This window comes from Nerophis ophidion, linkage group LG19, assembly GCF_033978795.1.
Source record: "Nerophis ophidion isolate RoL-2023_Sa linkage group LG19, RoL_Noph_v1.0, whole genome shotgun sequence".
In the NCBI taxonomy this organism is placed as follows: Eukaryota; Metazoa; Chordata; class Actinopteri; order Syngnathiformes; family Syngnathidae; genus Nerophis; species Nerophis ophidion.
Genome location: NC_084629.1, coordinates 30,594,474 through 30,617,805, shown reverse-complemented (window position 1 = coordinate 30,617,805; position 23,332 = coordinate 30,594,474). Strand labels below are relative to the sequence as shown.

Genomic DNA, 23,332 nt, shown 5'->3' with positions numbered 1-23,332 from the left:
CCATCAAACATGTGACGTCATTGTCTGCGACTTCCGGGGCTTTTCTCTTAGCACCGAAAGTTGCGAACTTTATCCTGGATGTTCTCTACTAAATCCTTTCAGCAAAAATATGCCAATATCGCGAAATGATCAAGTATGACCTGCTATTCCCGTTTAAATAAGAAAATCTCATTTGAGTAGGCCTCTAAGGTAGTGGCTGTATGAGCATTTCTATCAGGCTATTTTTTGTTTACCTCCGACTTGTTATTACAGCCATTTCGGCGACTTTAGTTTTGTTTTTGTATTTACGTTCAGGCGCCTGACAGGGGCACCATTGTTCCGTATTCAGTACGGCGGAAAAGTCCTGCCAGAGATGTTCTATGAGAAGAGATCTTCCTCAGCTAAATTGTAAACTCCTTTTCAGAGGTAGGTATTAATTTAGTAGTTCGTAGATACACTTTATTTACTGCGATAAAGTCAGTTTCAGTCAAAAAATATTTATCTTTTAACCAATATTGTCGTGTTTAACTGAATGGCGAAATAACGTGACGACCCGGAAGTGAAGTTCCCTCACCACAAAGTGAACTCTTGACCACCGACACCAAGATGCCGGCAATGGAATATAATTGTGGTGCGTTTTCATTCAACACATTGATTTTAGGTTTTGGAATCATCACGTTTTAGTAATATCTGCTACCTTTGTGTTACATGTCTTCATGGCAGCTTAGCAGAGTTTCCAGATATATAGCAGTCCGAGCTAGCTGGCTAACTGGCTGAATATTGTGTAACGTTAATGATGGCTAACTTATCTTTTATTTTGTTTTATTTTTAAGGCACCAGCAATGTTGTGGACATCATTTGCAGGCTGAATCCAGATCTGTTAGCTGAACCAGTGAGTATACCAGACGTATCCATCCATCCTTCTAATGCAGTGGTTCCTAACCTTGTTGGAGGTACAGAACCCCACCAGTTTCATATGCGCATTCACCGAACCATTCTTTAGTGAAAAATAAAAATATATTTTTTTTCAAATTCAAAGCAAAGTTAAATGTTGTTTTTACTCATGGTGCTCAAAATGAATCGTGCATGAACATCACCTTGTTCAAAGACCAAAAACATCCATCCATTTTCTACCGCTTATTCCCTTTCGGGGTCGCGGAGGGCGCTGCCGCCTATCTCAGCTAGAATCGGGCGAAAGGCGGGTACACCCTGGACAAGTCGCCTCCTCATCGCAGGGCCAACACAGATGGACAGACAACATTCACACTCACATTCACACACTAGGGCCAATTTAGTGTTGCCAATCAACCTATCCCCAGGTGCATGTCTTTGGAAGTGGGAGGAAGCCGGAGTACCCGGAGAGAACCCACGCATTCACGGGGAGAACATGCAAACTTCACACAGAAAGATCCCGAGCCTGGGATTGAACCCAGGACTGCAGGACCTTCAGATTGTGAGGCAGACCCACTGCCACCGTGAATCCCAAGAACAAAACCAACACAGTGAATGAACTCGCAACAAATCACACTCCTACAAATCAGTGAGACTTCTGCTGTTGTCTTTGAGAGACCAGTTCAGATATGCGTGGCTTCATCTTGGCAAGTGCCACTCTCATGTCATTTTAAATGATAAATGATCAAATAAAATAATTTACCGGTATTTATTTCCACAGCAAAGTCTGTTACTTTTTTTTGTTTTCCACCCAGACATACAATACTAGTATACAGCTCATGAAAAACAATATGTTTTGTTATTGTCATTGTAAGTGGCCCAAAACACTTATATTAGAAAATAATCTCAGGGAAATGACAGCTGTCATTTGATTATAATAATAAAACATGTAATTTGTTATTTAGTCAGGTTTGAGACAGGTGTACTCACATGTGCTCCACTGAATGATCAAAGAGCTTTTGCGTTTGCTCACACATAGTGGGACCATTGTTTGAAGGTATCCATAATACGCCAATAGGGAGAAGTTTTCATTTACACAATGAGTCGGGTATGTCTTGACCTCCGTGGCAGAGGCTCCGCCGAACCCCTGAGGCCGACTCACCGAACCCGTAGGGTTCGATCGAACCCAGGTTAAGAACCACTGTTCTAATGTTTGCAATTAACAGGATTCACCCTATAATAATGTATAATAATGTCTAATAATAATGGTTCAATCTTCACAGTGCCAGCACATTCTGAGTTATCTCCAAGGGCAGACCAAAGGAGTTGATTCAGCTGTCATTTTTGACGTGAGTACCATGAATTGATTAACGTGGACCCCGACCTATGTTGTAAGCACAATACCAATGGGCACAATTTGCAAAATGCGCAACCGCATTTTGCAAATTTAATGTCAAATCAAAGTCAAATCAAATCAAATGTTTATTGGATTCATCACTATACAGTGTACATCCACGACTAAACTACTGACTAAACTACTACCACAATTGGTTTACTATTTATAAAATATAATAATGTAGGGTTACCTGGAACTTGAAATAGGCCACCCGGCCTGAATCCACACTTCCCTTGCCAAACACCTTCGTTTCCCAACCCTCACGTTTGGATAAATAGGCCTTGATGCCATCTACGCAGTGTTGGGACACTTTTTTGCTGTTAGATCGCGTCCAAATTTGCAAAGTGCACGAGATTAGTTAAATGCTTACATCAGTAACCCCCTGTGTGGTGTTATGGTCTGCAGTACCCGTTTTCATTTTTTCTTAAAAGAAAAAAGATACAAATGATTAATTTTCCAAACTGAGACTCACTGACTTTGGCTCATTTTTTTTGAAGAACATATATCAGAATACATATTTAATGAGCACACCCCTGTCCCCCCTACACATTTATATTACATATAAGATGTCCGGTTAATGTTTAAGATAAACATTCCAGACACTTCGTTTTACACACTAAAACAGTTTTACAGGCCTACTGAAATTAGATTTTCTTATTTAAACGGGGATAGCAGGTCCATTCTATGTGTCAAACTTGATAATTTCGCGATATTGCCATATTTTTGCTGAAAGGATTTAGTAGAGAACATCGACGATAAAGTTTCAACTTTTGGTGGCTAATAAAAAAGCCTTGCCTGTACCGGAAGTAGCAGATGATCTGCGCGTGACGTCACCTGTGTGAGGGCTCCTCTCATCCGCACATTGAATACAATCATAGACACCAGCAGCGCGAGCGATTGTGACCGAGAAAGCGACAGTTTCCCCATTAATTGGAGTGAGTATGAACGATTCGTGGGTGAGTAAAGTAAGTGTGAAGGACTAGAAGAAAAACAAAAAAAACAAGGGCAGGAGCGATTCAGATGTTATTAGACACATTTACTAGGATAATTCTGGAAAATCCCTTATCTGATTATTGTGTTACTAGTGTTTTAGACAAATTATAAAGTCATACACCACCTAGTACCAACCTCGTCACGTCCGTTGGGTCCTGAGCAAGACACTTCACCCTTGCTCCTGATGGGTGCTGGTTAGCGCCTCGCCTGGCAGCTCCCTCCATCAGTGTGTGAATGTGTGTGTGAATGGGTAAATGTGGAAGTAGTGTCAAAGCGCTTTGAGTACCTTGAAGGTAGAAAAGCACTATACAAGAACAAACCATTTATCATTTATACCTGAAAGTCGGAGGGGTGTGGTGACCCCCAGTGTATCTGAGTGAAGCCATGGAGTAGCCAAGAAAGTTGCAGCTGCCTCTTTGACAGCTGCTGCAGGAAGAACGACACAAGCTCCGCTCATGTTTACGGTAAGAACCAAGTTATTACCACAATTTTCTCACTGAAACCTACCGGTTGACATGTGGTAGAGAAACATGTTCGCTTGACCGCTCTGTTCCATATTAAATCTTCACAACAAACAAAGAAACACCTACTGTGTTTGTGTTGCTACAGCCGGCCGAAATACACCGCTTTCCACCAAATGCATTCTTCTTTGTAGTATCCATTATTAATTGAACAAATTGCAAAAGATTCAGCAACACATGTCCAGAATACTGTGTAATCATGCGATTAAATCGGACGACTTTCAGCCGTGAGTGGTGCTGGGCTAAAATTTCCGCTCCAACCAATAACGTCACAAGCACGGGTCAACATAAGCGTCATCATTCCGTGACGTTTTCAACAGGAAACTTTGCGGGAAATTTAAAATTGCAATTTAGTCAACTAAACCGGCCGTATTGGCATGTGTTGCAATGTTAATATTTCACCATTGATATATAAACTATCAGACTGCTTGGTCGGTAGTAGTGGGTTTCAGTAGGCCTTTAAGCCTCTTTATTTTTGGACGTATACCACAGTAATATCGCATGAGAGTTTGACATAGTTGCATCCCTATATCAATACTCTTTACATCTGACTACTTGATTGATTGATTGAAACTTTTATTAGTAGATTACACAGTACTGTACATATTCCGTACAATTGACCACCAAAAAGTAACACCCGAATAAGTTTTTCAACTTGTTTAACCCTTGTGTATTGTTCATATTGTTGTTACTCAGCCAGTGTTTGTGGGTTTGATGGACCCGTTGCATTTTGTGTCTTTTGATGCCTCACAATCAAACACTTCTATGTTAAAATGCTGAACAGATTTGTATTGGGATAAGCCAAACATTTGTTCAGTATTTAGAATAGAACAGAGTTTTATTGTCATTATTGCAATGAACAGGTTCAAAGAACAACTAAATTGGAGCAGATCCCCTAAGGTGCATATACAATATGGTAATATAAATAGCAAAAAAAGATAGAAATAAGAGATGTATCTATATATATGTACATATATCCACACACATGCATATATGCATACATATGAATATATATATATACACACACATACATATAACATTGTTGCACATTATAGTCCGAAAAAAAAAAAAAATTAAAAGACATGACACATGAGGACATGATGGACATATTGTGCTCACTCGGTGCCTGTTTAATGCTACTATGGCTCTTTATTTTAAAATAAAAGTGTTTTTGAACAGAAGTTCATTGGGATAAGGTAAACACATGTTCAGTGTTTAACATAAAAGTGTTTGACAATCAAAAAGTTTTATGTTAAAATATTTATTTGACAATTAAAAACTTTTATGTTTAAAAAAAAAAAATAAATAAAGACCCACAAACGCTGGATGAGTAACAACAATATGAACATTATACTAGGGTTAAACAAGTTGAAAAACTTATTCGGGTGTTACCATTTAGTGGTCTATTGTACAGAATATGTACTGTACTGTGCTATCTACTAATAAAAGTTTCAATTAATCAATCAAGTAGTCAGATGTAAAGGGTATTGATATAGGGATGCAACTATGTCAAACTCTCGTACGATGTTATTGTGGTATATGTCCACAAATAACGAGGCTTAAAAGTGTTTTAGTGTGTAAAATGAAGTGTTTATCCTAAACATTCCTGCCACTTCAATGTTTAAGATAAACCAGTGGCGGAACGTGCGTTTCCCACCTCGGCCTTCAGTGATGTCCGATTTCAATGATTACCTCTCCATCCATCCATCTTCTACCGCTTGTCCCTCTCAAAATACCATAATTGATGTCACCACATGACCATTGCTAGAGAAATACAATACAGAAACATATTTATGCACTACTGGGCATTGTACAAAACAGGTTCTTTTCTGCCGCATTTAAAAATCAATAAACCTGCATTAGCAATTAAAACATATCTTACATGGTACTGTCCAAATTAAAATTGCAAAAAACATATTAAACGGGAAAAAATAAAATATCTGAACTCACATTTCATTGCCGAGACAGCTGAGCTAGCTTCCGGGGTTGGCCATGTTGGCCAGTTTTACCATGAATTGATTAACCTAGACCCCGACTTAAACAAGTTGAAAAAACGTATTCGGGTGTTACCATTTAGTGGTCAATTGTACAGAACATGTACTGTTCTGTGCAATCTACTAATAAAAGTTTCAATCAATCAATCAAAAGGCGGACATCGTCTCACAAGATGTAGTTTATTTATTAATATCCTTTTTGAAAATGGCTTTGCAAATATATGTGTTGTCATGTCTAATCTTAAAAGATGCAGACAAGGCATGTTGGCTGAGTTCTTAAAGTTTACTCCACAGCATGCTCATCAAACATCCCGCTGCATGTCTACGTTCAACAACCTAAACAGGGCTTCTCCACTTGCTCTTCATTACTGATACATGCATGGTAATGGAGTTATGTTACCAAGCTCATAACATCACTTTATATCTGCCTTGGGCCATCTAGAAGGCCTTGCGGAGAACAACTCGTGATCGCAACCGTCTGTCAAATGTTTGTGTCGGTTCACTTACAGCGCATAGTACGCCTGCATTGTTCATTCTGAAGGCTCTAGGCAGATTTGGTATAGTATGGCAACATAAGCGAGCTGAATTCTGATTGGATAAAAACTCTGTAACCTAAAAACAACAGCGCTGGAACGAGCATAATATGAAATGAAGAGATTATGAATACACTTATATATTTAGGGAAAGTAAATAAAAAAATACTTTTATTTTTAATTATGATCATGATTACTGGTTATGTTACGCCAGCAGAGAAGGCCTTGCTGGCCCTGACGGCACACCACTGGGATAAACACACTTACTATAATTGAACGGAAAAACATGATGCTTGTTCTAACCCTATTTCTTACAATAAACAAGTGTTTTTAAGTGCAAGTGATTGTGCTGAAACATCTAGTGTTACAAGTGAGTTAAAAAAAAACACTTAACTTTAAAGCAGGGGTCTCAAACTCAAACTGGATGCAGAGTCTGGGCCGCAAGAAAGATTTCTTAAAAAAAAAATTGTGTACTCCTCAACATGTCTAGTTGTATAATGACATTTCAAATTGTATTCCTTGTGCACCACAACTTTCTCTGTGCAACAATGACACGTCGGGGTGTCCCTGTGCTCAACAAAGAAATATTGCATTCCCACTTTTCCTGGAATTGTCTTTGCTCCTCACTAACCCTTCTCTTCACTGCAGGCTTTGAAAAAGACATGTTTGGGGTTGTGGAATATATTTGTATTTAGCCGACGCACGGAGAAAAATTTAATTTCCACAGTGTGTGTCGTTCCGCTTTTCCTCCCTACAGCAACACGGCGATCGGCGGATAATAGCCGGGAAAGTACCGGGATAGTAAGCGCAAAAAAGTGACGGCTCCCGGAGTGTTATCCGGCGTCATATAAAAATATATGTAGTGTTCATCGTGTGAGGCAATGCAAATTAAACAATAAAAAAAAACAAATAACGGTTTGAATTGGTCCAGGTTATTGGGGACTGTTATTACTGACGGACAGGTGTCGCGGTGTGACTGCAGCCAGGCATGTAAGAAAACTCTTGTCTCCATGGCAATGTCTCTGTCGCTTTCACTCATTTGCTGCTTTTCCACTAATGCAAGGGTAGGCAAACCAGAACGTTGAAAGAGCCATTTTGGACCTAAATAACACAACGCTGTCAAGCGCCATTCATATAAAACTCGCGGGCCGCACTAACATTAAACTTTCATATTAAGTTGGGTGTTGCAAAATAACTTCTCTGAAACCCCTGCTTTAAAATGACAATGTAAACATCCAGAATAAAAAGTGTTAAACAATAGTGTTCAGTTTAGTGTCTTTCAGGTTTTACTTTTTGTGAAGCTGTGTTCTCTACAGTTGACATTTTTTCTATGCATCTTTGGAAACTGCAGATTGTCAGAAAAGTTACTGTATTTCCTTGAATAGCCGCCGAGGCGCTAATTAATTTAAAACCTCTTCTCACTCCTGCGCTTAATCAAAGCATGCGTAAAAGTAAGCAGGTGCTAATAATTTTAAAACCTCTTCTCACCACTGCACTTACCAATGGCATGCAGTAAAAAATTGAGTGTGATAAGAAAAAAAAAAAAAAATTATTCTTCTGCTTGCAGTTGTTGGGGACCACTGCTCTAAAGCATGTCATCGCGCTCACTTTTACACCATGCTATCTGTATGTTCAGGCCTGCCACATGCATTACTCTGCTTCTTATACGGGATTGCATACCTTTTACACTGATGGTTGTGATATAAACAACTTTAAAACTCTTACTAATATGTACCACACTCTGTGAACCCACACCAAGCACATTTCTGGAGAGCATTGGCTCTGTGGTATATTATAAACGCAGCATAGGGATTACCCATAATGCCGTGCATCCATGATGCTTGGCTGTATTATACACGTGCCCCCAACCCCGCCCACCTGAACCAATGCACGGAGGGGGAGGGGGTGGGCGGGTTTTGGTGCCAGCGAGTGTATGTGCATTGCATTCTGGGTAGGTGTTGTGTTGTGTTTGTGGTGTGTTGCAGGGCAGATGTTCTCCAGAAGTGTGTTTGTTATCGTTTAATGTGGGTTTGCGGGGTGTGGCGCGTATTGGAAGGAGTGTTGAAGTTGTTTTGATCTGTATGGCTGTGGAACAAGACCCCTGGTTTACACAGAGTTTTAACCAGAAAACATTCCTCTGCCATCTTGAAAATGACGGCAGGGGAACCGTCACTCATGACGTCACAAATTTTACCCGACGGTTAAAGTAAGCATGCGCTTATTAATTTGTGGGACGAGTTTAGCCCGGCAGTAATTCAAGGCAGGCGCATATCACATGCCCGGCGGCTATTCAAGGATATATGGTACCTGAGAATTTTAATTTTGATAAAGTTAAAGTCCCAACAATTGTCACACATTCAGTAGGTGTGGTGACATTATCCTCGGCATTTGACCCATCCTCATGTTCACCCCCTGGGAGGTGAGAGGAGCAGTGAGCAGCAGCGGTGGCCATGTTCAGGAATCATTTGGGGATTTAACCCCCAATACCGACACTTGATGCTGAGTGCCAAGCAGGGAAGCAATCGGTCCCATTTTTATAGTCTTTGGTATGACTCGGCCGAAATCACGACCTTCCAGTCTCTGGGTGGACACTCTAACCAATAAATCAAAAATTGATGCTCAGCTGTGCATAGCTTCAAATAGCTTTTCTGGGTGGGGGTTTATCCAGTAGCTTCTCATTTTACTCATATATCGATCCGATCGGGAGCGATCCCTCCGGCACGGTGCATAGTGACCAACTCTGTGTCGCCTTGGAAACGCTCATGACAATTGTGGTGCGCTTTGCTTTGCAGTACGCAGATTTTATAATACCTCCACCAAAGAGGTTATGTTTTTGGCTTGTGTTTTTGTCTGATAACAAAATAGTTTAAAAATTTAAGGACACATTTTTATGAAAGGCCTTTTCTCCCCCACGCCCCCACCTTGCCGGATTCTAAGAAATGTAGTTTATTTTCAGTCCAGTGTTCTGTCGAATTCAGTAGCTTTAAGTTTCGTAACGCCGATTTGGATCTGTCGAACTGAAATCAATACCTTCTTCAATGAGGTTAAGTTTTCGCCAGGTTTACTTTGTTTAGTAGTTAGCAACATAAATAAGTTTCTCAACGCCAATTTGTGAAGTGCCTTGCGCTGTATTTGTGTAAACGCTTACTGTTCGTTAATATACAATGTGAACTACTTCACACTGTCATTGTCAACAAAATTAATATTCTTGTTGAAACGGTAAGTAAAACAAAAAGATGTACATGTAGAAGATACAATGGATGCAGTATAATTTAAAATGAGTACTTTCTTCTGGAGTAACACTGTTTACACAAGGAAGCTGCTGTTTTCTATGGGTATTTTGTTCAAGGAAAATAGTTGAAACATTGGCATTTGCGCGCATGCATAGTAGTGGTGGGTTGCCAAAATTGATGGGTTGCCGAAATCGAAAGAACACCGGCCAATGCATAAGTGCCAGAAAAACTACACTCATCATGTCTCCATTGATACTGTCACTCATTACGGCATTATTGTGATGATTTTGATACCGCTATATCTACAATGCTCTTACTTCCCTGTTGATCCATATTTTTTATGTATTATTGTGATATGTACAGGTATTTCAGAGAGCGGGAGTCACACTCGAACACAAATCTCTGCAGAGCATCACCAGATTCCTCTTGTTAACATTCAGGTATTTACAGTGGCTTTTTAGTGTCTTGTTATGGTGTAGGTCAGTGTTTCATAACCATTGTTTGGCCGAGAGCACCCCCAAGAGGGCCGCAAAATATAATCTGTTTCTCAGCTGGGGTTCGTAAGGGCCACAGTTATACACTTTTCCACACTAATGACAATATCAAACAAACAGAAGAAGTCTGGAGCTAAAGTCATCGAAAAGTTTCTTAAGCACAAAACTTATGAATAATGTGGTGAAGCACTATTTTCATTTGCCCCTTTTTTTATTGACAGTTTAGTTAAGAAGCATACATTATTATCATTTAATAGTAATTTAGCTTGAGTTTATTGATTTTAGCACTGCACAATTGTATGTGAACATCCCTTTTTTAGTATTTAGTTTTGTAATCAGCCTGACCTAAGCCTTGATAATAATAATGTTCTTATGTGGTTTTCTATATATGACAATGTTATCTTGTTAAACTGTAAGTAGGTTAAATATAAGTATTGAATACCATTTAAGAATTAGTAAGATTACTAATATAGTGTGGCAGCACGGTGGTGGAGGGGTTACTGCGTCTGCCTCACAATACGAAGGTTCTGAGTAGTACTGGGTTCAATCACGAGTTCAGCATCTTTCTGTGTGGAGTTTGCATGTTCTCCCCGTGACTGCGTGGTTCCCTCCGGGTACTCCGGCTTCCTCCCACTTCCAAAGACATGCACCTGGGGATAGGTTGATTGAAAACACTAAATTGGCCCTATTGTGTGAATGTGCATATCGCCCAGCCCAACTTGTAAGCAAATACCGGTCCTTCAACAATTGCTATTTCTTCTGATTCAAAATATATATTTATATATTACACATAGGCCCCTGCGATGAGGTGGTGACTTGCCTTCCGCCCGATTGTACAAACCCCGTTTCCATATGAGTTGGGAAATTATGTTAGATGTAAATATAAACGGAATACAATGATTTGCAAATCATTTTCAACCCATATTCAGTTGAATATGCTACAAAGACAACATATTTGATGTTCAAACTGATAACATTGTTTTTTTTGCAAATAATAATTAACTTGCAATTTCATGGCTGCAACACGTGCCAAGATAGTTGGGAAAGGGCATGTTCACCACTGTGTTACATCACCTTTTTTTTTTAACAACACTCAATAAATGTTTGGGAACTGAGGAAACTAATTGTTGAAGCTTTGAAAGTGAAATTCCCATTTTTGTTTTATGTAGAGCTCCAGTCGTTCAACAGTCTGGTGTCTCCGCTGTCGTATTTTACGCTTCATAATGCGCCACACATTTTCGATGGGACACAGGTCTGGACTGCAGGCAGGCCAGTCTAGTACCCGCACTCTTTTTTTACAAATCCACGTTGGTGTAACACGTGCTGAATGTGGCTTGGCATTTTCTTGCTGAAATAAGCAGGGCCGTCCATGAAAAAGACGGCGCTTAAATGGCAGCATATGTTGTTCCAAAACCTGTATGTGCCTTCCAGCATTAATGGTGCCTTCACAGATGTGTAAGTTACCCTTGCCTTGAGCACTAATGCACCACCATACCATCACAGATGCTGGCTTTTGAACTTTGCGTTTATAACAGTCTAAATGGTTTGCTTCCCCAGAAGTGTTTCTGGATGTTGTTGATAAATGGCTATCACTTTGCATAGTAGAGCTTTAACTTGCACTTACAGATGTAGCGACGAACTGTATTTAGTGACAGTGGTTTTCTAAGGTGTTCCTGAGCCCATGTGGTGATATCCTTTAGAGATTGATGTCGGTTTTTGATACAGTGATACTAAGGGATCGCAGGTCATTCAATGTTGGTTTCCAGCCATGCCGCTTACGTGGAGTGATTTCTCCAAATCGTCTGAACCTTTTGATGATATTATGGACCGTAGATATATTGAAATTCCTACATTTCTTGCAATTGCACTTTGAGAAACGTTGTTTTTAAACTGTTTGACTATTTGCTCACGCAGTTGTAGACAAATGGGTGTACTTCGCCCCATCATTTCTTGTGAAAGACTGAGCATTTTTTGGGAAGCTGGTTTTATACCCAATCGGTTAACAATTAGCCTGCACACCTGTGGGATGTTCCAAATAAGTGTTTGATGAGCATTCCTCAACTTTATCAGTATTTATTGCCACCTTTCCCAACTTCTTTGTCACATGTTGCTGGCATCAAATTCTAAAGTTAATGATTATTTGAAAAAAAAAAAAAGGTTTATCAGTTTGAACATCAAATATGTTGTCTTTGTAGCATATTCAACTGAATATAGGTTGAAAATGATTTGCAAATCATTGTATTTCGTTTATATTTACATCTAACACAATTCCCCAACTCATATGGAAACGGGGTTTGTAGCTGAGATAGTCACCAGCTCTTCCCGCGACTCAAAGGGGAATAAGCGGTAGATAATGGATAGATGGAGCAATATAGTGTTAATATTTTAGTGGGCTCCGGGTCCCACTGTAGTGGAAAGGTTGGGCCAGAAAGACAAAAAGGTTAAGAACCCCTGGTGTAAGTGACACAGGTACAGAAAACATTAAGCCTGGGCAATATGGCCTTAAGATAACATCTCCAATTTGATTTATAATTATTTTCTCCTACTGTGTAAAAAAACAATATAGACAAATAACACAGAGACTTGAGGGTTGCTGTTTCGCTCCCCGCCTTTTGCCATCCAAATCATTGTGTCCTCGAGCAAGACACTTCACCCTTTCCCCCAGCGCCGCTCACACTGGTGAATAAATGATAGGTGATGGTCGATAGAGCCAAAGGCGCAAATACGCTTCCATCAGTCTACACCAGGGCAGCTGTGGCTACAAATTAAGTTTACCACCACTGTGTGTGAATGTGGAGTGAATGAATGATGGCTTCTCACTTCTCCGTGAGCACTTCGTGTGTCTAGTTGATAGAAAAGCGCAATAAAAATGTAATCTATTATTGTTATTAATATTAGTCTTTATCAAAATTTAAATTGTTGTTCTTTTTAGACCACATATAAATTGCACCCTTTTTATGGAATAATCTTCAAAGAACTAAATTAAGAGAATGGGGGAGGCAAAAATGATTGATTAAAGTACTTCTGCAAACAAAAATGTAGCATTGAATACTACTAAATAAACTGTTATACATCAATAAAGATACCAATAACAGATAAATGGGAATAACAAACTAAATCAGATCAAAAAAGTGCAAACTTAAAACTTCTGTCGTGAATAAAATACTTGTGCAAACAAAATGTAGCATTGCACATTGCAGGTAAATAAATAACAATCTCCAACATTGACATTGTCAAAGAGCAAACTTAAATATAGAATCTTGAATAAAACACCCTGTAAACAAAAATGTAGCTTTGCATGCAACTAAATTAACTCTAATAAATCAATAAAGATACCAATAATTACTACTTTAAAAAAAATCAGATCAAAAAAGTGCAAAATTAAAGGGGACCTGCACTTTTTGGGGAATTTTGCTTGTCGTTCACAATCATTATGAGAGACAAGAACACACTTGTCTTTTTTTTTTAAATTGGGATTTTAAAGTTGATACAAAAAAAACGTTGTCTTTATTTTCCGGCGAGTTAATCAATTTTGGGAGGGAATTGTTATGATGCGTTCAAGAGTCTTACGGCCTGAGGGAAGAAGCTGTTACAGAACCTGGAGGTTCTGCTACGGAGGCTGCGGAACCTTTTTCTAAAGTCCAGCAGTGAAAACGGTCCTTGGTGGGAGTGGGAGGAGTCTATGCAGATTTTCTGAGCCCTGGTCAGGCAGCGGCTTTTTCCAATCTCCTTTGGTAGTAGGCTCTCCATAGTGCCTGTGTAGAATGTGGTGAGAATGGGGGGAGAGAGCTGTGCTCTTTTCTTCCGACGCAAAAAGTGCATGTGCTGCTGAGCTCTTTTTACGTGGTTGGACAATCCAACAATATCACAATGATAGGAAGGGCCAACATCCAAGGATCAAAATTGGAAATGTAAATTTTAGATCTGCTGGGAAGAACAAACTGTCTCCAGACGACTTGGTGTCAAGGCTGGAAGAAAGCAGCAAGAAATGGTCCACAGCGGCACTGCAGGTTTGTAAAGCTAAATGTGCATCATCAAATTAACCAATCCACAAACATAATGTTTCTACTTCCCGCAGGTGCTTCGCAGCTTATGGAGCCAGCATGGAGAATCGGTGCAGGTCCAGCAGGCCGTGCAGGACATGCTCAGCGTGGGCCAGGTGACCTCAAAGGAAATATGGCGGCCCAGCACGACTGCACGTTCATGTTGTGTTTGTGGCTTGCAGCTGGTGGACATGCAGTGGAAGCTGGGCCTGGCAGTCAGTTCTGACACCTGCCGCTCTCTCAACTCGCCCTTTGTGACCATCCTGTTGAAGATCGCAGAGCCTTCGGGCCAGATCAATCAAAAGGCTTTCGAGATGACCGTACCGCAATTTCAGGCATGCATCATTTATTATTACCAGGCATTATTGTTAATTGTAACCTAACGCTTTTTTTAATTATCTTCACAGAACTTTCACAAGCAGATGAAGGAGGTTGCTGCTGTTATGGAGACTGTATGATGCTTCTCCAACCTCACGTTTCAGTGCTTTATGGATCGAATGACTGTGACTGGCAACATTCCACACTTGTTTACACTATTCAGAGGAGATTCGCCTTGTTTACCACAATGAATACACACCCCTCACATTTCAGCAAGCAAAGGACAAACCCCTGGATATGCCTATACATGAGAGTAGTTAGTGTACAGCTTTATGTAGCAGTATTGACTTACTGTATTATTGTCACCTCACAGTTGTCAATAATGAAATCAGAGTACTGCAGGAGGGGTCATGAATATTTTGTTGGATTGACTTTAAAAATATATATTTTTTTATAGTATCCAAACAAATTTAAAGGGGAACATTATCACCAGACCTATGTAAGCGTCAATATATACCCTGATGTTGCAGAAAAAAGACCATATGTTTTTTTAACCGATTTCCGAACTCTGAAAGGGTGAATTTGGCGATTGAAACGCCTTTCAATTGTTCGCTGTCGGAGCAATGACCTTTCATCCGTGACGTCACAACAGGAAGCAATCCGGCATTTTCTCAAACACATTACACACACCAAGTCAAATCAGCTCTGTTATTTTCCCTTTTTTTGACTGTTTTCCGTACCTTGGAGACATTATGCCTCGTCGGTGTGTTGTCGGAGGTTACACCATCAGGGACGGATTCAAGTTGACTTGCGTGAAGTGTGCTAATCAGACATATCAATGGTCACGGCATGCTAATCGATGCTAACATGCTATTTAGGCTAGCTGTATGTACATATTGCATCATTATGCCTCATTTAAATGATAAATGGGTTGTACTTGTATAGCGCTTTTCTACCTTCAAGGTACTCAAAGCGCTTTGACATTACTTCCACATTTACCCATTCACACACACATTCACACGCTGATGGAGGGAGCTGCCATGCAAGGCGCCAACCAGCACCCATCAGGAGCAAGGGTGAAGTGTCTTGCTCAGGACACAACGGATGTGACGAGGTTGGTACTAGGTGGGATTTGAACCAGGGACCCTCGGGTTGCGCACGGCCACTCTCCCACTGCGCCACGCCGTCCCTGTAGCTATATTTGCATCCAGCCTTTCCCTCCACCCACATTTAATGCCAAACAAACACATACCAATCGGCGGATTTAAGTTGCACCAGTGCTCAAAAGATACGAAAGTCCCTCGATTGTTCTGCACAGTTTACCGACGATAGCAATGCTACGACAGATGGCACAGAGATGTGTGGATATCCTGCGGCACTCAAAGCAGATGCAATTCCAACGATAAAGTCATCAAAATCACATAGGTGAGTTTTGTTGATGTTATTGACTTATGTGCTAATCAGACATATTTGCTCACGACATGACTGCAAGCGAATCGATGCTAACATGCTATTTAGGCTTGTTGTATGTACATATTGCATCATTATGCCTCATTTGTATCCAGCTTTTCCCTTCACCCACATTTAATGCCAAACAAACACTTACCAATCGACGGATTCAAGTTGCACCAGTGGTCAAAAGGTGCAATCGTTGGTTAGAAGGCGATCGCCGAATTTGTCCTCGTTGCCGCTGTCTGCCGTGATATGGCTCAATAGCTTCAGTTTCTTCTTCAATTTCGTTTTCGCTATCTGCCTCCACACTCCAACCATCCGTTTCAACACATGTGTAATCTGTTGAATCGCTTAAGCCGCTGAAATCCGAGTCTGAAGCCGAGCTAATGTCGCTATATCTTGAGCAAGACACTTCACCCTTGCTCCTGATGGGTGCCGGTTAGCGCCTTGCATGGCAGCTCCTTCCATCAGTGTGTGAATGTGTGTGTGAATGGGTAAATGTGGAAGTAGTGTCAAAGCGCTTTGAGTACCTTGAAGGTAGAAAAGCACTATACAAGTACAAGTACAACCCTCTTTCTGTTCTATCTGCCATGTTTGTTTGTATTGGCATCACGCAGTGATGTCGCAGGAAAATGGACGGTTGGATATAGCGATGGTGAAAATCAGGCACTGTGAAGCAGTTTTTTGGGATATTGCGTGATGGGTCAAATTTTTTAAAAAAAACTTCGAAAAATAAAATAAGCCACTGGGAGCTGTTTTTTATTGGTTTTTAAGCCTTCTGAAATTGTGATAATGTTCCCCTTTAAATGCCTATTAATACACATTAATATCGATCCAACACACTAGTGTAGATGAGAAAAGGTAGTAACAAGGCTACCCTACTCTGTCTTGCAGGTTTAACACAAAAAAATAAATAATATATAATACATTTTAGCATTAAAGATAGCTAGTGGTTAGCGCAATAACTGCCCCATAGTAATTAGCGTGCTAATTGCCAGCTAGTGAATAGCACTCTAGTGGCCAGCTAGTAATTAGCGTGTTAGTTTCTAGTTAGCACTCTAGTTGTTATCTACTAATTAGCGTGCTAGCTAACATTTAATGTTTAGCGTGCTAGTGGCTTGGGTAGCGATTAACATGCCAGTTTTCAGATTGTAAATAGAGTGCTAGCTGCCACATAGCGACAGGCATGCTCGTAACCCTATACTGTGTTATTGAAACAGCTTAGTATTGCGCAACAACAAGGTACAAGTTTAATTGAAAGCAAGAAGTACCCCGTTCCATCTGTGCGTCAGTTTGGGGGTCCTCTGCCTGGAAAACGTTAAAGAGCGCAAAGTTGAATGGTTAGTGTGAGCACCACAGTTATCGCCCACTGCGTTAATCTTCTCGGGCGTGGAACTATTTAGAGCGCCTCAGGTTGTTACTGGAATCCTCTTTCACTTCACTTCTGATGGTGACAACCTAACCTGTGCCGCTTGACGATGCCCCGCAGGTGCGTTCAGGTGTGGAAGAGACATATTTGCTTACTGGAGGTCTGTTTGGGCTCCTGACCTTGTTGGAAAAAACTACCTGGCTTTACAATACAATTCATATTTCCCATCAATAAAACCGCAGCTCCCCAGTGCTAGCAGCCCTCTTGCGCGTGTCTTGACCGGCACCATTATCTTGCTACTCATTGTATTCAGTCAATTAAGGCTGCATGTTGACTTCTTTTTAGTGAATGTAAGTATACTAGTACACCAGTGACGTGCGGTGAGGTTTAAAGCTGGTGAGGCACTGACGTAATCAGAATCAGATTTACAAATAAACAGTATGCGCTCTGTGCTGATTATTTGCCATTTGATTGGTAGCGGTTTACAGGTTATGTTTCATTCCTGCATTCTTTAAACATACAAACTGTCATCCACAAAATGTGCATTTCATTAAAAACAAAACAAAATAATGTTATCGCCGTCTTACCTTTACTTATAAATGAAGTCCATTTGCCCGTCCTAGATAAAAAAAACCTGTCACTTTCTAGTAAAAGTCCTCCTTCACTTCCTTCAGTTTGAAAAGTATTTTAAGAGTTCAACATAGTTGTCGCAATTAGCAGAGCTCATACTCTCATCATTTCCACGAAATGCTAGCTGCTGTTTGGAGAGGAAGCAGGTCACATTGATGACATCTTTTATAATCTCTCAGTTCTATTTTACCTTAGCATTGTGGACACTGATGTTGGGCGGGGGGCGTAGTTAAGAGGGGAGGAGTATATTTACATCTACAATTCACCAACTCGAGTATTTCAAATATATTTCATATATATATGTATGAAATACTTGACTCTCAATGAATTCTAGCTATATATATTTATTTTATTATATATATAAATAAACAAAATAGTTGAATTTCAGGCGTCACCTATCAAATACAAAGTAATAAAAACACAGTTCTACTAACTGTACTGTGTTTGCTGGTTACGGAAAAAAACAAAAAAAAACACTTACCTTTAACTATTTGAGTAACCTTTGTTCTGCCATTTATTTCTTCATTTTGCTCGTCGACGATGTAATGTATTGGGTTGGAGTCAATAACCAGGCGAGGTGATGAAGTTACGTCTCTTTACTCTGGGCTTCAGAACAGACTCCCTCACTTGCCGTCAGGTGCCCAACACCACGTAAATCGTTGGCCAATCAAAAAGCAACCCCATAACGCAAAAGCCAACATTCACCAGGAGATGGCAACAGACAACATAGAATCACTCAATTACAGACGGCGTCGCCATGGCTGTAACTTCCTCATTCTTCTGCTTCGTCTCCTTGTGTGTGCAGTTTTTTATTCAAATCCGTAGATGTTGTAACGTGATTGGGCAGGCAAGCTGTTTATATAGCGGGAACGCGTACGTGAAAACAGGCTGCCCCCACCCAGGTCCGCAAGAAGCTGGAGGGGGCGTGGCCTCCAGCTCCGGCTGAATTTCGGGAGAAATTTTCTTTCGGGAGGTTTTCGGGAAAGGCGCTGAGGTTCGAGAGTCTCCCGGAAAATCCGGGAGGGTTGGCAAGCATGCCGTATGTCTCTGATCATGAGTGCCCCTATCGTGGGACACGAGAACTGTTTGCCTCACCTCAGACTTTTTCCTCTGCCGTTTTGAACGCTCAACAACACACCAGACAAGAACGCGTTCTGGCCGTACAACAGACAGAGAAGTTTACGAGGGATTGCGAAAATTCTGCGATTTTTTAAGAAAAAATAATCCAAATTGGTGAAGCTAAAAGAAAATGAAAAACTAACAATTACAATTATTTTGTCATTATATATTTAATTTCTTTACATGATGACTGCCTCACCTGACAGCACGTCACTGTGGTACACTGACTACTCTTAAATACATGCCTTTCTATATTGCCCCTTGATATGACATGCATTATCTGATATTGACTATATGTGACTAAAATATGAATATATTCCTATTGGTTAGTATGCTGCCCTGTGCTTTGTTTAAAATTTGCAAATGTTTTTTTTAATGCTGTCCGATGTTAAAAAAACAACAACTCCTTGGACGATAAGATTAAGGAGGAGGAGCACAGGCGGTTGGCTTGACTCGACCCGACTGATAAGGTTGCATGTGGAGCTGCTGCTATTTTAAGGAACCTTGTTGGATTCGTGGCATCTGCCCCATGGTACGCCCCCCCCCCCTTCCTAAACTCCCCTCCCCCTGAAAAGTGCTTGACTACAGTATGTGATTCATGATGCTGCTGTTTGTACGGCCAAGTTGGGAGATTCCTTAGAAAGGTACCCTGTGGGACGCCCCTGCCTGGATGGTGGCAGTGTGTGGGTTCCAACTGACAGACACTTGCTACTACAGTGGAAAAGATTTTCCACTTAACCTCGAGTGCCTGTCAACTGGTGATGGGTGGACTGATACCAGAATGTCGACACACCGATACCAACGTATGGTTGATATTTTTTTACCTTTTTGGGGACATGTGTGTTGAAGACAAACTGTTCATTCATCATTCACCTGATATCTATTCTCTTGACAATATGAAAATAGCGAGATTTATGCCCGACTTTTCTTTCTGCCGGTTATTGAAGGTATCAGTTTTGGCACTTGTGTGCTAATTTGGCTAAAAATGTCTGGTGAACATCAAACAAAAGCAAATTGTATTAATAAGCATAGCACATTATCATGAGTTACAAAAACCCCAAAACCAGTGAAGTTGGCAGGTTGTGTAATTCGTAAATGAAAACAGAATACAATAATTTGCAAATCCTTTTCAAGTTATATTCAATTGAATTGGCTGCAAAGACACGATATTTGAACTGAGAAACTTATTTTTTATTTTTTGCAAATAATCATTTACTTTGAATTTAATGGCAGCAACACATTGCATCTGTTTCATGGCCTTTCCTTTTAACAACACTCAGTAAAGGTTTGAGAACCGAGGAGACTAATTTTTAAAGCTTTTCAGGTGGAATTCTTTCCCCTTCTTGCTTGATGTACAGCTTAAGTTGCACAACGGTCTCCGCTGGGGTATTTTAGGGTTCATAATGCACCACCCATTATCAACGGGAGACAGGTCTGGACTACAGGCAGGCCAGTCTATTACCCGCCCTCTTTTACTATGAAACAATGTTGTTGTAACACGTGGCTTGGCATTGTCTTGCTGAAATAAGCAGGGGCGTCCATAATTACGTTACTTGGATGGCAACATATGTTGCTCCAAAACCTGTATGTACCTTTCAGCATTAATGGGGCCTTCACAGATGTGTAAGTTATCCATGCCTTGGGCACTAATACACCCCCATACCATCACCGATGCTGGCTTTTCAACTTTGCGTCTAGAACAATCCAGATAGTTCTTTTCCTCTTTGTTCTGAAGGACACCACGTCCACAGTTCCCAAAAACAATTTGAAATGTGGACTTGTCAGACCACAGAACACTTGTCTACTTTGCATCAGTTCATCTTAGATGAGCTCAGGCCCAGTAAAGCCAGCGGCGTTTCTGGGTGTTGTTGATAAATTGCTTTGGACTTGCATAGTAGAGTTTTAACTTGCACTTACAAATGTAGCGACAAACTGTAGTTACTGACAGTATTTCTCTGAAGTCTTCTTAAGCCAGTGGTTCTTAACCTGGGTTCGATCGAACCCCAGGGGTTTGGTGAGTTGGCCTCAGAGGTTCGGTGGAGACTCCGCCGCGGAGGTAAAGCCACACCCGACTCATCATGTACATGAAAACTTCCCCCTATCATCATATTATGGATGCGGCAACAGCAGATGTCAAACTGATTTGCAGGCGTGTAATTTGCTGTAAGTTCATGCACTGTGTTGGTTTTGTTCTTTGCACGGTTAATTTTGTGCACGAGTAAAAAAAATCATATAACATTGTCTTTAATTTGAAAAAATATATATATATTTTTATTAAATAAGGTTTCACGGTGGGAGAGGGGTTAGTACGTCTGCCTCACAATACGAAGGTCCTGCAGTCCTGGGTTCAAATCCAGGCTCGGGATCTTTCTGTGTGGAGTTTGCATGTTCTCCCCGTGAATGCGTGGGTTCCCTCCGGGTACTCCGGCTCCCTCCCACTTCCAAAAACATGCACCTGGGGATAGGTTGATTGGCAACACTAAAAACAAATTGGCCCTAGTGTGTGAATGTGAGTGTGAATGTTGTCTGTCTATCTGTGTTGGCCCTGCGATGAGGTGGCGACTTGTCCAGGGTGTACCCCGCCTTCCGCCCGATTGTAGCTGAGATAGGCGCCAGCGCCCCCCGCGACCCCAAAAGGGAATAAGCGGTAGAAAATGGATGAATGGAAGGGTTCGGTACACCCAAGAAGGTTAAGAACCACTGTCCTAAGCCTATGTAGTGATATCCTTTACACACTGATGTCGCTTTTTGATGCAGCACCGCCTGAGGGGTCAAATGTCACGGGCATTCAATGATACGTGCAGTGATTTCTCCAGATTCTCTGAACCTTTATTACGGACCGTAGATGGAGAAATCCCTAAATTCCTTGCACTAGCTCGTTGAGAAATGTTGTTCTTAAACTGTTGGACAATTTGCCCACATATTTGTTTACAAAGTGGTGACCCTCGCCCCATCCTTGTTTGTGAATGACTAAGCATTTCATGGGAGCTGCTTTTATACCCAATCATGATGCCCACTTGTCCCCAATTAGCCTGTCCACCAGTGGGATGTTCCAAATAAGTTTTTGATGAGCATTCCTCAACTTTGTCAGTCTTTTTTGCCATTTGTGCCAGCCTTTTTTGAAACATGTTACAGGCATCACATCCCAAATGAGCTAATATTTGCAAAAAATAACAAAGTTTACCAGTGTGAACATTAAGTATCTTGTCTTTGTAGTCTATTCAATTGAATATAGGTTGAAAAGGATTTGCAAATCATTGTATTCTGTTTTTATTTACCATTTACACAACGTGCCAACTTCACTGGCTTTTGGGTTAGTAAATTTGGTCTCTGCTACTGAGATGGTGTGCCGTGCAATTCTCCAGCGCAACACGAGGGGCCGCGTTGGAATGAACAGTCACAGTTGTCAGTGTCTTCGCTTGCTAGTTTCCTTCTTTGCTCGTGAACAATGGGGGCTAACTTAAAAAAAGAGAGTATAGCTGAAACAAATCCATGTGTTACAAGCAAAGGCGGGTTTAGGGCTGTGAATCTTTGGGCACCACACGATTCGATTTTGGGAAACTGTCAGGCTTTCCCCTGACAGTTTGTCTATGTTTTAGTTTTTTCCTCAGCATTTGTCTGTTTCCTCTGTGTTTAGTATCTCCTGTCTTTAGTTCCCGTCCAGTGCTCTTATTTTGTCAGCTTCCTGTCTTGTTCCCTGAGTGCTGTGTTCCTCCTCAGTTGCGGCTGATTGTCACCTGGCCACACCCGTTGCCAATCAGCCTGTTCCTATTTGTACCTGCTTTGTCTTGTGTCAGTTGCTAGAGCATTGTATTGTCGTTGCCACATATCACTCTTGTTGTGCTACCTGTCGTGTCGTTTTGTTACAGCATCTACCTGTCATGCTACATTTTGTCCTGGTCGTCGTAGCGGTAAGCTGTTTCTGTTAGCATTAGTTATTTCCAGTTTTTCTGTTTGCTATCCACTAGCTTCCATGCTAAAGTTCCTTTTTGTTTTCTAGTTTCCAGTGCTAGCTCCCTTAGTTTGTTATTCCGCCCACGTACGTGCTTCTTGTTTGTTTTTGTTTAGTTTTTATTAAATCATGTTTTCATGTTCTATGCCTGCCTCCGTCTATGCATCTTGGGGTTCAACAACATATACCCCTGACGGATACGAGTCGATTCAGAATCGATTCACGATTAAAAACGATTCTCGATTCAAAATCAACCCTTTTTTAATAACATCGAATGCCAGTTCAATGAATAACTCCATTCCTCCATAAAAAAAAACAGCTCTGTTGATGTCTACGTTATTTAAGGGAAAACTGGTTTTGTTTGATACAATTCTACTCAAACATTTAGTAAAGTAGATTTTGGGAGAAAAAATAT

The 23,332-nt window shown here is 40.8% G+C and overlaps 1 protein-coding gene across 3 annotated transcripts; it reads left to right on the top strand.

Annotated features, from left to right (window-relative positions):
• Positions 1–326: 326 nt before the first annotated feature.
• On the top strand, positions 327–17,672 carry commd6 (COMM domain containing 6). Of its 3 annotated transcripts, XM_061879769.1 has the most exons (9): positions 328–405; positions 540–610; positions 813–871; positions 2,154–2,219; positions 9,904–9,980; positions 13,957–14,044; positions 14,113–14,193; positions 14,260–14,412; positions 14,485–17,672. In XM_061879769.1, the coding sequence occupies exons 2-9, from the start codon at positions 586–588 to the stop codon at positions 14,533–14,535; spliced, it is 600 nt and encodes a 199-aa protein (XP_061735753.1). In that variant the 5' UTR covers positions 328–405; positions 540–585; the 3' UTR covers positions 14,536–17,672. The 3 variants fall into 3 exon arrangements, with proteins under 3 accessions (XP_061735755.1, XP_061735753.1, XP_061735752.1); XM_061879768.1 differs by having other exon boundaries at positions 332–610; XM_061879771.1 differs by lacking the exon at positions 2,154–2,219 and having other exon boundaries at positions 327–610.
• Positions 17,673–23,332: the final 5,660 nt, after the last annotated feature.